The 12,867-nt window shown below is 36.0% G+C and overlaps 1 protein-coding gene across 3 annotated transcripts in view; it reads left to right on the top strand.

The window, feature by feature from the left end:
* The first annotated feature begins 326 nt into the window (after window positions 1-326).
* The window catches only part of MUSK (muscle associated receptor tyrosine kinase), a 97,632-nt gene continuing 85,091 nt past the window's right edge, over window positions 327-12,867 (top strand). For all 3 annotated transcript variants that reach the window (XM_070594993.1, XM_008513555.2, XM_008513559.2), the window contains exons 1-2: window positions 327-728; window positions 12,020-12,146. In XM_070594993.1, the coding sequence (XP_070451094.1) occupies window positions 650-728; window positions 12,020-12,146 (206 nt within the window). In that variant the 5' untranslated portion in view covers window positions 327-649. The remainder of the gene's footprint in view (window positions 729-12,019; window positions 12,147-12,867) is intronic.

Consider the following 12,867-nt stretch of genomic DNA (forward strand, 5'->3'; position numbering starts at 1 on the left):
ATGGGAAGCCACTGAAGGCTTTTAAGCAGGACAGGCTATCTGAAAAGAGGTTAGAGGATGGTAACAGGAGGCTATCACTGTTATTTAGAAAAGATGAACTTCTGAAAAGGAGGTTGAGATAGCACGATACCAGCTGGAATCAAAGGAGGAGAGGAAAGCAAACAATATTGAGTTGATGCAATCTGTAGGAATTGGTAATGGATTAGATACGGGAGGTGGAGTGAGAGATGGGAGGAGTCACGATCACATACACCCAGGAAACTGGTTTGAGCGCAGAGAGGTGGTGAGCTGAATCCGAAGGTCACAAAAACTATACCTCCGGGAATATGGTGATGGTTGCAAGAGGCATCTGGTATTGTCCTTCTGCCACTGTCTTAAAAGGGATTCTAAAGGGATTTTCTTTCCCTTGTTCCTCCAGCCCTACACTTGCATTACTGGCCTAAGTGGATACTCACCAGCTGGCCGTGTCCATCATTACAGCCAAGTCTGAGAATTCCTGATTATACTTAGAGCCTGTGGAGCTGCTGACACAAACAGTCATTAGCAGTCGACCCTTTTGTAACAAACTATGCTTTAAAATGTAAACTGTGGGGGCATTTTCCTTGCATTGTCCAGAAGGAACTTTCTCCTGCCTGAGCCTGGATTAATCATGAGAGAGCTCGTCAACATTCCACTGGTACATATTCTTACTTTGGTTGCCTTCAGCGGGACTGAGAAACTTCCAAAAGGTTGGTTTGAGCAATCTTGTCTTCTTGTTGCCTTGTCATAGTTCTAAAGTGCATGTGTGTGCTCTGATCATGACCAATTCATATTATGGTGGGTTTGGGTTTTACTTGGTGAAATAGAAGTGCAATGTAAGGAGAGAGAGAAAACTGGATAAATAAGCAATTGGTTGATGGTCTCCTTTCTACTGGTATCCCTCCCTCCTATAAGTTTTGCACTAAAAAGTTTAGCCATAAAGTGCATGCACAGCCCTCACTTGTAGGGGAAACAGCAAGTAGACTGGAAGTTATCAAGGTCTGTATTGTTTACGTGTGTGTCAAACTTCAGGGTGGTCTCAATGGATGATGAAAACCTTTTCACATCAGGTTTGCCAGGAATATAATCAACCCTACTCCCAGACATCCAGAGCGTCTGCTTCTGAACAAAAATCATTTCCATTTTCAGTTTTAGTTTTACAAAACTCTTAGTAAATAGTTTAGTTCCTAAAAAAATCAAAATTGGAGAGAGATGCACAGAATTCGCCTATATAATAAAAGCCTGAAGACAATGGGTTCTTAATAACTTTGAAGCTGGCATCACGACTTGACTTGGCAAGGGACTGCAAAAGTTTTTTTCACTGCCTTTGGAATGTACCGGAAATAACACCACCTCGGGGGAAAGGAAAGCAACTTAAGAAACTGACAAACACCTGTCGCAGTAGCAAGAATGTCCACAGCGAAATGGTTTCTGGCCAGCGTATTATGAAACTGAGACTAGTGTATTTCAAATCAGGAAGAAAGACTGGAAAGTATGATGTGCAAAGTGACCGAGAGCTTCATTGAAATCTTTTTTAAAAAGACATGAGGAAATAGATTGAATGGTATCAATTAAAGTAAAGAATATCCAAGTTAAATATATTACAGTAGAGTAAAACGAGTTCCGTATTTGATGACATGCTTGAATTATTTTCCCTTTATATTACTTTACCAAAGAACTAAACACATTTGATTGTGTAGATAAGTGAAGGTAGTGTCTGTATGTAGATGGGAAACATAGAAATTCAATAAAATTTCTGGAGTCACAAGGTTAAGATTCACATGCTGATACAGCCTTCTTCACACACAGTCTGATTTCATAGACTTATTTTGTTTTGTTTCTTTTTCCATTTACATGAGCAGAATGGTGTCTTCAAATGTATTTAAATGTCTAATTCCAACTAATACTTTAAGGTATCTCCAGATAAAAGAGAACCTAGAACTTTTCAAACAACTAAGAATAGCCAGAAAGACTTAACATTGGCTTCAGATTATTTTAATACTTCCTGATCATATAACGGATGTCCGGGAAGGCAGCACCTGGATGTTCAAATTTATAGATTGCTATAAGTCTTATTTGTGCTTTTCTAAACCACAAAGTTACATAATAACAACATGATTAGATGCTGAACTTTTCTAGAATTCAATTTTATGAGGAGCAGGACAATTGATTTTGATGGTTCAAATTAGAATTTGGCGCACAAAAAAACACAGCCTCTCTATCTGAACTCCTAATTTATATTCTAGAAGGAAAGGATTGCCAGTTTCCAAACTTTACAGGTAAAGCCTTTAATTCAAATGCACACCATCTCTATTTTGAAAATTTGAAAATCTGGTGGCATGACAGCGACAAAACCAAACATCCTGGCTTTTAAATAAAGTGATCAGATTTTTAATCCAACTTTGTTTATTGGTTTATAATTTATTTACTGCTATAATTCAATTGTAAAATCGAAAATTAAAACAATGTTTTTGCCTAGTCTACTGTATTTATTGTAAAATCTAAATTAGTATGGGTTTAACATCACCCTTAGCCCAAAACACCAGGCCTAGCAGGGCAAACATCCATCAACTACACAAACCAGTTCTGAGAATAAACATTATTGTGAAAACACAGTCCCTAAAATTTTAAATGTCAAAGTGCATGGAATATATTGGTACAAAACCCCCACCATAATATGCTATTATTTTAATGCTATTTAAATTAATAAAACATTCCACACAAACTACCTCATAGGTTGCTTTCTCTATTCTTGGTAGAAGGCAATAATAAGAAGAGTTTTTAAGATGGGATACCTTATTTCTAAATCCTTTATCATGAATGAATCAAGGAATCTGCACGATAATGTGTTACAAAATAGATTGACAGATTCAAAATAGTGCAAGAGTATTCAGTGGATCCTTTTCTGTTGGTGTATCATTTTTTCAATAAAATTAATAATGAACTTTGTAGAATTAATAGTTTATTGTTTTAGTTTTAGTTTAATTGAGATTCCTACTGTTCAAAGACAAGGGGAAAAGGCACTACCTTTCTGAATCATTTCGACTAGTGATACTTTCCATGATAAGCTCAATGTCATAACCCACAAGCAGGAGAACTTTACAAACCATCATGTATGAAAGCAGCCAACGTTTCACTGAATAATTGCCTTAACCATGTACTTCAATAGCATTTTCTGCTTTATCGAGAAATATTAAGTGTATGGTTGAATTTAAATTATGTGGGAGTATAGCAGTTCATGTAAGCAGCACTGAATTTGTTTAATATGTACAAAGAACTCCTGTCCAAACTCCACTTTCAAAATTTCTCCATTTACTACCATACCTAGAAGTTTCTGAGTCTAAGTGATTTATCTTTAGATATGTTTGAGTAACTTCCTCTTAAATCGTTTTGTATACAGGGACAGGATTCACAGGTTTGACATATGACTAAGTCAGAGCAAGCACAGCTGTCATTGAAATCCAGAACACCAAGTCCTGGATGAATGTTTTATATGGACGTGCAGTGAAAGAGTAACTCATTGCATTTTGGCGAAAACACAGTTGCGTTAAATGTTATTGACCTTGCAGAACAAAAAGAAGAAGCAGAAATGTCAAGATTTCTACCATAATTCCAAAGGCGAAATAGGCAACTTCTCAGTGAAATAGGACTTGAGGTCACTAGCAAAAACTGACAAGTGAGGAGTGAGTAGAGGACCCAAAGGAAGTGGTCCCATTCAGGAAGATGAGAGAAGGAGTGGACCAGAGAATATAGAAGGACTAGATGGGCCGTGCTGAGGGCTCAACTGGGGCTGGGGACTGCACCTTTATAGTGGCCCTGATCTGCACCATTGTTTCACTTTACCCAACAATACTATATGAACATAGGAGCATCAGGGACAGCTGGTTGGATTAGAGCTTTCCAGGGTCAGTGCAGCTAATGGGCTAGAGAGTAAGGGAGTTGAGCTTATATGGCAACATACCAGGCAGTCTAGGTTGAATAATGAAGAAAGTGAAATGAGCACATTTAAGGCCTGGAAGAGAATGTTAAGATCAAGTTCTTTTTCCTGGTCTTCAGTGTCTTTCTGTGTGTCCTTAGGGAGACCATGTAGTCTTTATAATCCTCAGTTTCTTCCTAAAATGAAGTGCCTACTGGTGCTCAACACATAATCTTATGTACTGTGATTGTCAATGATCAGTGAAATGATCACTCCTGGACCACAGGCATATTTTAAATGGGTCCCTATGAGATCATGTCCTACTCAAATGAATGCCCCCAGAAGAGACAATTTCAGAAATTCTAACAGGCTAAGCCAGAACTCATACCTGCCTATGCCCAGGGCCGTTCCTAAAGGCAAAGACCAAGACTGTGATCTGAGACAAGGAATTAAAGATACAGCATTAAGTGATTACTGAGATTATCAACAAATCTTGCAAGTTCCAACGACATCATTATAAAAAATAACATATTTCATTACATCACCAGTAGAATAAATGTGTCAGTTTCTAAGAGATGCCAAATAATGACCAACACTGAGTATCCTCTTTCTTTGGGGGATTTTAAAAATTTCCAACACCGAAGCATTTTCTCATACTGAAAAAACAATACTATGTTCATGACTTTAGAAAAATGTGAATATGTTCCAAATCTGAAACCTAATTTAACTAAAAAAGAAAGGAGCAATTACACCTGACTTCTTTGTTTACTCCATTCTTTGGTCATGTTAATCAGCAACTATTCAATGAGAAGTTGGTATGTCAATGGCCTGTGCAAGAGCCCATAAAAAGGGTAATATGTCCTTCTCTTCAAGAAGCTGGTATTCAAGTCAAGTTACTCTTTTGGTCCAGAAGAGCGTTGTGCTCATTTTCATGTATTTGTTATTCCTATGGTCCTTGGATTGAGGGAAGAAATAGTGCCCTAGCTTAAACAGGCTCTGACTGAGATGAAAGCTGGGTAGTAGAATGAAAGTAAACAAGAGACAGTCTGCTGAGCCAACAAATATCATTAAATATAACCATGTGAGCGTGTCAGTAAAAATTTGAAAGCAGATTTGTTTGGACAATTTTGGAATATAGGCAAAGTGGATGTAACCAACCATATTCTGCCTATAGAAATTGATATTGATGTAAATCTTATTTTTTCCCCCGTCTGTAACCAGTACTATGCTGAAGACATGGTATAACTTAGAGTTAAAAGATAGGAACTTTAAACCAACCTTAACCTTGAAGTTCAGCTCTATCACTTCCTACTTTTGTTGTGTTTAGACAAGTTATTTAACCATTCTTAGCTCCATTCCTCATCTCCAGATGAGAATGATAATAATATCTGCCTTTATGTTTGTTGTGGTAAATGAGATAATGAATGAAAATTATAACGTGTGACCCATAGCAGGTTCTTAATCAATTTTAGATACCAAAATTGCTAAAAACAGAGGCAAACATCACACAAGACTCTCGTGCCACTGAACATCATGGGAAGGTGTCAACAAGATACTTAGTAACACCTCGTGTATTTCTCCACATCCATTTTGTCAAGACATTCTAAGATTTCCTCCCTTGATCTTAACTGATCTCAACAGAGTTTGTGTCACCTCATTGGAAAAGTAATATTAATAGTATTAATATTAATTATTTAATACTATTAATACTCTGTCACTTCTGCATCTGTGTATTAAGTAAGAAGAAACTAATGAACAAAGTTTATTTTTTAAATAAAAATAATACAGGGTGATTAAGAATGATTTTGGGAAAACATACAATATGCAAAAGTTTAAAATAGAGAAAGTCACACATACATCCAGGACTGTTAACATGTTGGTATATTTTCTTCCATTCTTTTCTATATAGCCTAATAAAAAGGTATCATAAAATTGTTTATACAATTCTGCTGCCTTCCATTTTTACTTAACACTAAAGCATGAGCGTATTCTATATCATCAATACTTCAAAATACCATTTGAAGCAACTGTGTAATAATATCCTGTTTGGATAAGAGTGGCTGGTATATGTTTCGTATCTGCCTCTCTGAGAAAATAAAAAGGCCCTGATTTGTTGCATTTGTTTGTTTCTGTACTGTAAATACTCCAACCACAGCCAATGTCAAGGTAACAACAAACACTGAATGGGGAAGAGACGTGCAGGAGCACACCTCTATATGCTATTTCTACCATACAGGTTCACTAGATGCGAATAACCTCAAGAACACAGATACTAGTAAAATGCAGTACAACCATTAGGAAATGACAAATTTTTAGTGTTATTATATTGTTTTTAACATAATTTATTTAGTTATAAATTTATATGACTTAATTTTTAACAATAGCTGTATTTAACAATTATCTCACTAAATTCCTGAAAAATTAACACTTGCTCTTGCCAGCCGGTAAAAGCAAGCTCTAGCAGAACATGGTTAGGAAGACCAAACCGCATGCCTAACTCTTCTCCCACTTTCATGCTATAAGTACAATTTAGTACAATTAATCTGTTTGGTGCAGTGAAAGTCATCTATGTGCCTTTCCATTTTGTGATTATTTCCTTGGATAGAGTCCCAGGAGTAAATATTAATGGTAAATTTGCATGTAATCCAGAGACCAGGAGAACCATTGAGCAGCTCAGGTTTCTGTTTCTAACTTACAGAATCAAATAACACATAGTGTTCCCTATGGGCCAAGGACAATTTTAGATGCTTTACGTATATTCATTTTTCTAATCCTCATGACAAGTGGTGGTTTTATTATCATTCCATCTACAGCTGACGATGCCAAAGCACTAGTTAAGTGACTTTATGGAACTGGAAAGTGATGGGATCAGGAATTTGAAGTCAAGCCCTGTCCTAGATTGACTCTCAATGCCTAGTTGCTCAATAGTCTTTCTTTTCAAACAATGAAAGCATTCAAGATTATTGGTTTACCTTTGGGCTCATCACAACCTACATCGCATAAAATTAATGTAATATTTTTAGTTTTTATCTCTTAATTTCTACATAATTATACAATCAATTGCTTATTTCACTCACTAGTTGTTTAGAAAATACATAATTTTTTCTTAAGAGATTGACTTTCTCAAACTTTCTTATCAGTTACAAGTTTGCTTCCATTTCTTTGGAAGATAAACATTCCTGTGACATTCTGATTTATTTGTTGTAACTTTTTCTATTATAGAGATAATATATATTATTTTTTAACATTATAAGATACAGCAAAACAAAAAAAAATTATACAGAATGCTCGCCTCTAGGGATAAATGCTTTTAACATTTTGGTACTCGTTCATTCTTCCATTTTCCCTCTCTCTGACATATACGTGTGTGTGTGTGATTTTCTTTAAAAATTTAGGAGCCTATTACTTCATTGTAATATCTTCTGGCTTTGTTTTTATTTATTTTGAGTCTATATTTTTAAATAATTAAGCCTCATGATTGTTGTCTCTTCCTGATGGATTGTTCTTTTTATTATTAAGTAATGTTTCTCTTCACCCTATAAATGTTTATCACCTTATATTCGATTTTTTCTTGGTAGTGCTTTATTGCTTTATCACTTTATTTTGAATGGTATTTACTTTGTATATATTTTCCCTTCTCTTTATTTCCAACGTTTCTGTTGTAATTTATTTAGGTGTGTCTTTTGTGTTTTTTAATACTGTATGATAGTGTCTATCTTTTCATAGGTCAGTTTACACCATTGGCATTTATTGTGATTTCTGATTTATTTGGGCATGTTTCTTCCCCCATTCTTTTACGTCTTCTGTTAACCACGCCTTTTCTTGGCTTATTTATCCTCCTTTTTTTTTTCTTTTTCTGCTGCTGCTTCTTTTTTTTTCTTTTCTTTTTTTTTGAGGAAGATTAGCCCTGAGCTAACATCCACCACCAATCCTCCTTTTTTTTTTTCTGCTGAGGAAGCTTGGCCCTGAGCTAACATCTGTGCCAATCTTCTTCCATTTTATACATGAGATACCTCCCACAGCGTGGCTTCATAAGCAGTGCCTAGGTCCATGCCTGGGATCTGAACCAGCAAACCCCGGTCTGCCGAAGTGGAGTGCGTGAACTTAATTGCTACACCACGGGGCTGACCCCTTCTTCTTTTTTTGATTGATTCACTTCTAGACCCTCTTTTTCTCCTACTACTTTGGAAGTTTTGACTTTTCATCTATTCTTTTAGTGGTGACCATTAATAAAATTTTAACATATGCATTTAACCATATATTTTTCTCCCCAAGTTCAGCGTTTCTGTCATTTTCCCGTTTACAGTAAAGAGCTTAACATGTTTTAACTATCTGCTGAACTTCTCCCCTGAATTTTCATCTTGTAATTGTTTATTTAGAATTTTAGTTCCACTCTTTTTTTAAACACGAAAATTAGTGGTTTGTTTTTTTTTAATATTCTACAGTGCGTTAAAATTGCAATTATATTTTACCACCATCTATGCTTGCTATTGTTTCTTGTCCCTTACCCCTTTCTTTTGGGAAAAAGTTGTTTCTTGCTGAGTATATATTCTTTAGGGACTGTTTCAGAGAAGGTAGAGTGGTAAACACTTTCAATATTTGTGTGTCTTTATTTTGTCTACATTTCAAAATGATTATCTAAGCTGACTATAGAATTCCAGGATAACAGTTATTTTTTTCTCAGCCCTTTAAAGATATTGGTCCATTGCCTTTTGGTATCAATTGTTGCTAAACAATCTGAATAATCTCAGGTCAGCCTAATTGGCATTCCTATTAAGGTAACTGATCCTTTCTTTCTGGTAGGTCTTAAGATTTTCTTTTATCTTTAATTTTCTGTAGTTTTAATCCAATGTATTTAAGGATGAATTGATTTTTCTTTATCTAGCTTGGCACCTGGTGGGAATTTTCAATCTTAATATTTATGCTTTTTTTTTCAATTTTGAAAAATGAACAGCTTTCTCTCTATTTTATTTTTCTGGAAATTCTATTAGAAGTATATCAGTGCCTGTCAATCTACACTCTATGCCTCTTAACTATTCTTTAATACCTTTCATATCCTTGTTTCTTCCTACTTCGTTCTGTATATTTTAATGGTTATTTCAGGGGAAAGTTGGAAAAGGGTGGCCTTGATGCCTATTAATAAGATGTCATTTTACCTAAAATTTCTGCTCTCTTATTTCAGCTACTCTCCTTCAGCCTTTTAAAAAATATATACCTTTTATAAAGTCCTCAGAAATATAGTCTGGTTCACTGAAACAATACATCAGTCAATGTGCTAGCCCTGAGAATTGAAAGAGGTCTGAGATATGGTCCCTGACACAAAGCTCAAGGTTTTTATAATTGAGTGTGGGACAAAGATACACACAGATCATTTTAATAGCATCTGTGTGACAAGTGCTATAAGAGTGACATATACAGGATAACCTGAGGTTAAGGAAAAGGGCATTTGACTCTATCGGGCAAGTCATAGAAATTGGGAGGAGATGATGCTTAAACCGGATCTTAAGAAAAGAATAACACTAACAAGGGAGATATGGAATAAGTGGAACACTCTCAACCACCATTTTCTTTCACTCTCAGCTGATGCGTTTACTGAAAAAATAAGGTTTGTTTAGGCAGTAGATGCATCTTTTATGGCCCATGTGTCAGTTTGTTTGAAGTGTTTCATGAGGCTGTCACCACTTACTCCACATCTGAGATATTGTTCACTTTGCTTACTTGGCTTTCCTATGAGCCTTGCATTTTAACTAAAATGACCGTATCCTTTACTGTCCAAACTAAGGTATTTTTTGGAGCATAAGGGGCCCTATTAATAGTTATACCAGGATAGCAGGCATAACTTATTATCATTTTGTGTGTCTATCCTACCTTATCATCTAGATTGTGGGCCTTTAGGAGGCAGAGATGTGTGTTATGCATCTTTTTGCTTCACATCAACACAGTGCCTGCTACAGGGAAAATAGTAAATAAACATCTGATAAATAATAATAATGAGTGGTCAGCCTGGTGGCATAGTGGTTAAGTTCGTGTGCTCCACTTCAGCCGCGCAGGGTTTGCAGATTCAGATCCCAGGCGCAGACCTATACACAGCTTATCAAGCCATGCTGTGGTGCCATCCCATACACAAAATAGAGGAAGATGAGCACAGATGTTAGCTCTGGGCCAATCTTCTTCAGCCAAAAGAGGAAGACTGGCAACAGATGTTAGCTCAGGGCCAATTTTGCTCACCAAAAAAATAATAATAATAAATAATAATAATAATGATAAAGTGGTGATGATGAAAATTATTTTAAATCAGGCTGTGCAATAGGGTAGATTTCCAGACTCACCCAAATACAGGTGCTGGCACATTCTTTCCCACATCATCTAGCCCTTGAGGTCACCAGGACCCTACTCCTTTGTTTTGGTGGGATTCTCAGGTTTCCTGAAGCATTGAAGAGGGGTGTATCCCACTACCAATACACTCCCACCCTTCTTAACTTCTTTTTTTCCTCCCCAATTTTTCCAATCCAGGTGACCCTCATTTCATGGGGGAGAGGCGAGGAAGGAGAAAAGGGACCACGTCTACAGCCTCTCCTCCTGTTGTCTTTCTTTTTGTGAAACACATACACAAATCCAGCTTTGCAGAGATATAATTCACATACCATGCACTTTACCCATTCAAGGTGTACAGTTCACAGAGTTGTGCGTTCATCATCATAATCTATTTTAGAACATTTTCATTACACTTAAAAGAAATCCTATACCCCTTAGCCATCTGTCACCTTCTCATCCCTTCATCCTGTCCCCCAGCCCTAGGCAATCACTAATGTATTTCCTGCCTTTATAGATTTGCCTATTTTGGACATTTCATACAAATGGAATTGTACAATATGTTGTCTTTGTGTCTGGCTTCTTCCAGTTAACTTACTGTTTCCAAGTTTCATCCATGTTGTAGCATGTATTGGTACCTCATTTCTTTTCATTGTTAAATAATACTCCATTGTATAGACAAACTACATTTGGTTTATCTGTTAATCTATTGGCAGACACTTGGGTTCCTTCCACCTTTAAGTTCTTGCGAATAATGCTCCTGTGATCATGAGGGTACAAATATACATTTGAGTCCCCGCTTTCAATTCTTTTGGGAGTATATACCCAGAAGTGGAATTTCTGGATTTTATGGTAATACTATGTTTAATTTTTTGAGGAACCACCATGCTGTTTTCCACAGTGACTGAACCAGTTTACTTTTCCACCAGCAATACACAAAGGTTCTAATTCCTCCACATCCTCGCCAACATTTGCTATTATCTTTCTTTTTGATTATAGCTATTCTAGGGGTATTAAATGGTATCTTATTGTAGTTTTGATTTGCATTTCCTTAATGGCTAATGATGGTGGGCGTCTTTTCATGTGCTTGTTGGTCATTTGTATACATTCCTGGGAGAAATGTCTATTCAGATCCTTTGCCCACTTTTTAATTGGGGTTATTTATCTTTTTATTATTGAGTCTTTTTCTACTCTACTCATATGCAGATATGAATTCTCTATAAATCTGATGAAGCTTAAGCTTCAAAGTCTCTTAATTGCAGGATCCCTTTCTAAAACCCTCAGCAGACTCTAGCAATGTATTCGTATAAAAATGTATTTTTATGAACTTTGGGAAAAATTGTTTTTAAACAACAATTGTTAAGATTTCTGTCTCTTTCCACTCTAACTTCCCTTCAATCACACCTCCTTTCAAGTTGATTGATGTTGGAGTGGCCACAGACAGTTTGTATTCATAATTTTATATATTTTTCCTTAAAGAGGGCATCCAAATTATATAACTTTGGGCTTCACAAAGCCTGGATGTGCCCCTATTCATATACTATAAATTCTAAGTCCTATTCTCCCGAGACTCTTCTTTTTTGATTTTCAAATGCCTAGTTTGGAAGTAGAAGCAAAATTCTCTAAATAAAATCTTCCTTCCTTTTGGCAAATTTATTATGCTGTGGGGAAATACAATTCTCATTCAGGTATGCAGTGGCCTCTGACTGCTTACAGAAGGGTTAGTAAACAGCATTCTAGTATGTTCTCATTTTATTTGTCCTCTCCTTTCAGCTCCTGTCATCACCACTCCTCTTGAAACAGTGGATGCCTTAGTTGAAGAAGTGGCTACTTTCATGTGTGCAGTGGAATCCTATCCCCAGCCTGAAATTTCCTGGACTAAAAATAAAATTCTCATTAAGTAAGTATTCTGCCTTTTTCTGATAAGAATGCCCACGTTTGCCTTGTGATTTATCTTTGACATAAATACAACCATAGTTCTTGGCGGTACTAAACTTCACCTTCTATAATATGTAAAATGCAAATTTCCTCATTTCATAAATGTAGGATCTGAACTACAGTGAGGTTAAAAGAATTGCCCAAAGCAACACAGTGATTTAATTGACGTGGAGAAGTCAGGGCTATTTGCTTCCTTTTGTATCCCAAAGAACTAGAACCAAGCCTGGCACTTGTTAGGCATTCAACAAATATTTGTTTAATGAATGAACAAATACTCAGTTAATTGTTGGTTACTTCTGTAAGTACTTAACCCTTTCTGCTAGTCACATTTATGTGTGTGTGTGTGTTCATTATCCAGCTGCTACTTCCCAGTAACTAAAAGAAGACTCATACATCTTAGTAATAATATGCTTTCTTTAAACTTTATGTTTGGTCTTATCAGTAGACATTATCTTTTGAAAGCATTTTTGGAGGACTCAGTGGTGCTTTGACTATTGGAGCCTAGGAAAAATTAAAATATGACATTAGCTTTATATTATCAAATAAGGTTATTCTATTATGCAGAACTCATTCAAGTTTCCTCTTACCTATAATCTACTTCTTCTATTGACAATCATCTGTTTGATCAGTTAGTTATAGCCAAAAAGTCATAGATGAGCCCTAACCTGCCATTTTCCTCCGTG

The sequence above is a fragment of the Equus przewalskii genome, chromosome 26 (assembly GCF_037783145.1).
Source record: "Equus przewalskii isolate Varuska chromosome 26, EquPr2, whole genome shotgun sequence".
Taxonomy (NCBI): domain Eukaryota; kingdom Metazoa; phylum Chordata; class Mammalia; order Perissodactyla; family Equidae; genus Equus; species Equus przewalskii.